At 45.9% G+C, this 2,500-nt stretch overlaps 1 protein-coding gene across 1 annotated transcript in view; it reads right to left on the bottom strand.

Annotated features, from left to right (window-relative positions):
* The window catches only part of LOC128360008 (exocyst complex component 3-like protein 2), a 24,223-nt gene extending 22,232 nt beyond the window's left edge, over positions 1-1,991 (bottom strand). The window contains exons 1-2 of the mRNA XM_053320322.1: positions 1,897-1,991; positions 1,571-1,698 (exon numbers count right to left, since the gene is read on the bottom strand). Of these exons, the coding sequence (XP_053176297.1) occupies positions 1,571-1,698; positions 1,897-1,991 (223 nt within the window). The remainder of the gene's footprint in view (positions 1-1,570; positions 1,699-1,896) is intronic.
* Between the last annotated feature and the right edge of the window lie 509 nt (positions 1,992-2,500).

The following is a 2,500-nucleotide window of genomic DNA, read 5'->3' as shown; positions in this document are numbered from 1 at the left end:
CAGATCCTTCATTGGTCATTTTAGGCGTTTCTTAACAAACCTTCAAGTCTTATTAAATTAGTAGAAACAGAAATGATGGAAATGTTTTGTCCTCAAGGCTTCGGGGAAATGACACATGTTGGTCCCTCCCTGTCTCAGTTGGTGTGTCACACTGGATGATGTCACCGTGGCGCCGTGACATCATCAGGCGGATCGTCCATGAATGATTGACAGTAAAGCTGACCTCAGATCTGCAGCTCGGATCCGTCCGTCTGGGTTTAATCATTCAGAAGCTTTTAACAGCAAAAGTTCACTTCATCAGACTTCATACTCAGTGTGTGTGTGTGTGTGTGTGTGTGTGTGTGTGTGTGTGTGTGTGTGTGTGTGTGTGTGTGTGTGTGTGTGTGTGTGTGTGTATGATGAGAGCACAGCGCTGCTTTTTATTCACAGCTAGAACAATAAAGCGTTTTGAATTCTCTCTCCTCTGATTGGCTTCTTCATAGCAACAGCAGCTGAGGATCATGGGAAATGTAGTTTTTAGACAAACTGAATTCCTCAGAAACAAAGTGACAATAATGCAAACTGCGCACACACACACACACACACACACACACACACACACACATACATACATAGACACACACACGAAGGCAGGGAGTAAGGACAGATGGAAGGAAGAAAGGACTGATGGAAGGAAGGAAGGACAGATGGAAGGAAGGAAGGACAGATGGAAGGACAGGAGGGAGGAAGATCAGAAGGAAGAAAGGGAGTAAGGACAGATGGAAGGAAGGAAGGAAGGAAGGACAGATGGAAGGAAGGAAGGAAGGAAGGACAGATGGAAGGTAGGAAGGACAGATGGAACATGGAACACACACACACACACACACACACACACAGAAACTAGGAACTAAGATCAGTGTCTGGTTCCTCAGAGCGGGAACCTTTCTACACCTGGAACCATTCTATAGGAACTAAGATCAGTGTCTGGTTCCTCAGAGCGGGAACCTTTTAACACCTGGAACCGTTCTATAGGAACTAAGATCAGTGTCTGGTTCCTCAGAGCGGGAACCTTTCTACACCTGGAACCGTTCTATAGGAACTAAGATCAGTGTCTGGTTCCTCAGAGCTGGAACCTTTTTACACCTGGAACCGTTCTATAGGAACTAAGATCAGTGTCTGGTTCCTGAAAGCGGGAACCTTTTTACACCTGGAACCGTTCTATAGGAACTAAGATCAGTGCCTGGTTCCTGAGAGCGGGAACCTTTTTACACCTGGAACCGTTCTATAGGAACTAAGATCAGTGTCTGGTTCCTGAGAGCGGGAACCTTTTAACACCTGGAACCGTTCTATAGGAACTAAAATCAGTGTCTGGTTCCTCAGAGCTGGAACCTTTTTACACTTGGAACCGTTCTATAGGAACTAAGATCAGTGTCTGGTTCCTAAGAACGGGAACCTTTTAACACCTGGAACCGTTCTATAGGAACTAAGATCAGTGTCTGGTTCCTGAGAGCTGGAACCTTTTTACACCTGGAACCGTTCTATAGGAACTAAGATCAGTGTCTGGTTCCTGAGAGCTGGAACCTTTTTACACCTGGAACCGTTCTATAGGTACTAAGATCAGTGTCTGGTTCCTCAGAGCGGGAACCTTTTAACACCTGGAACCGTTCTATAGGAACTAAGATCAGTGTCTGGTTCCTCAGAGCGGGAACCTTTTTACACCTGGAACCGTTCTATAGGAACTAAGATCAGTGTCTGGTTCCTGAGAGCGGGAACCTTTTTACACCTGGAACCGTTCTATAGGAACTAAGATCAGTGTCTGGTTCCTGAGAGCGGGAACCTTTTAACACCTAGAACCGTTCTATAGGAACTAAGATCAGTGTCTGGTTCCTCAGAGCGGGAACCTTTTACACCTGGAACCGTTCTATAGGAACTAAGATCAGTGTCTGGTTCCTGAGTTCCTCAAAGTCTCCTGGGAAAGTTCCTGCAGTGGAAACACCCTGATTGGAGCTCATTGTTTATGAATGAAGGAAAAGGCTCCACAGCAATCAATGGTTAACTCTGCAGGAGACGGTGTGTCCTCAAAATACACACACACACACACACACACACACACACACACACACACACACACACACACACACACACACACACACACACACACACACACACACACACATTTTAATATTTTACCTGCAACGTGTTCGTTAACGTTCACATACCAACACACAGACCTGAGTCCAGACTGCTGCTACACACACTTTTAATAAGACCACAGGGGAGAGGTAACACACACACACACACACACACACACACACACACACACACACACACACACACACACACAGACACACACAGACACACACACACACACACACATACAGGGTGTGACCACAGGAAAGTGATATTTCAGCACCTTCGAACCAGACGACACTGGAGCTTGTAAAACAGCTATAACAACACACACACACACGCATGTAGATATCATACATGACCAGCAGAACACACACACACACACACACAC

The sequence above is a fragment of the Scomber japonicus genome, chromosome 6 (assembly GCF_027409825.1).
Source record: "Scomber japonicus isolate fScoJap1 chromosome 6, fScoJap1.pri, whole genome shotgun sequence".
Lineage (NCBI taxonomy): Eukaryota > Metazoa > Chordata > Actinopteri > Scombriformes > Scombridae > Scomber > Scomber japonicus.
The sequence above is the reverse complement of the archived record's forward strand: the minus strand, read 5'-3'. Positions and strand labels throughout refer to the sequence as shown.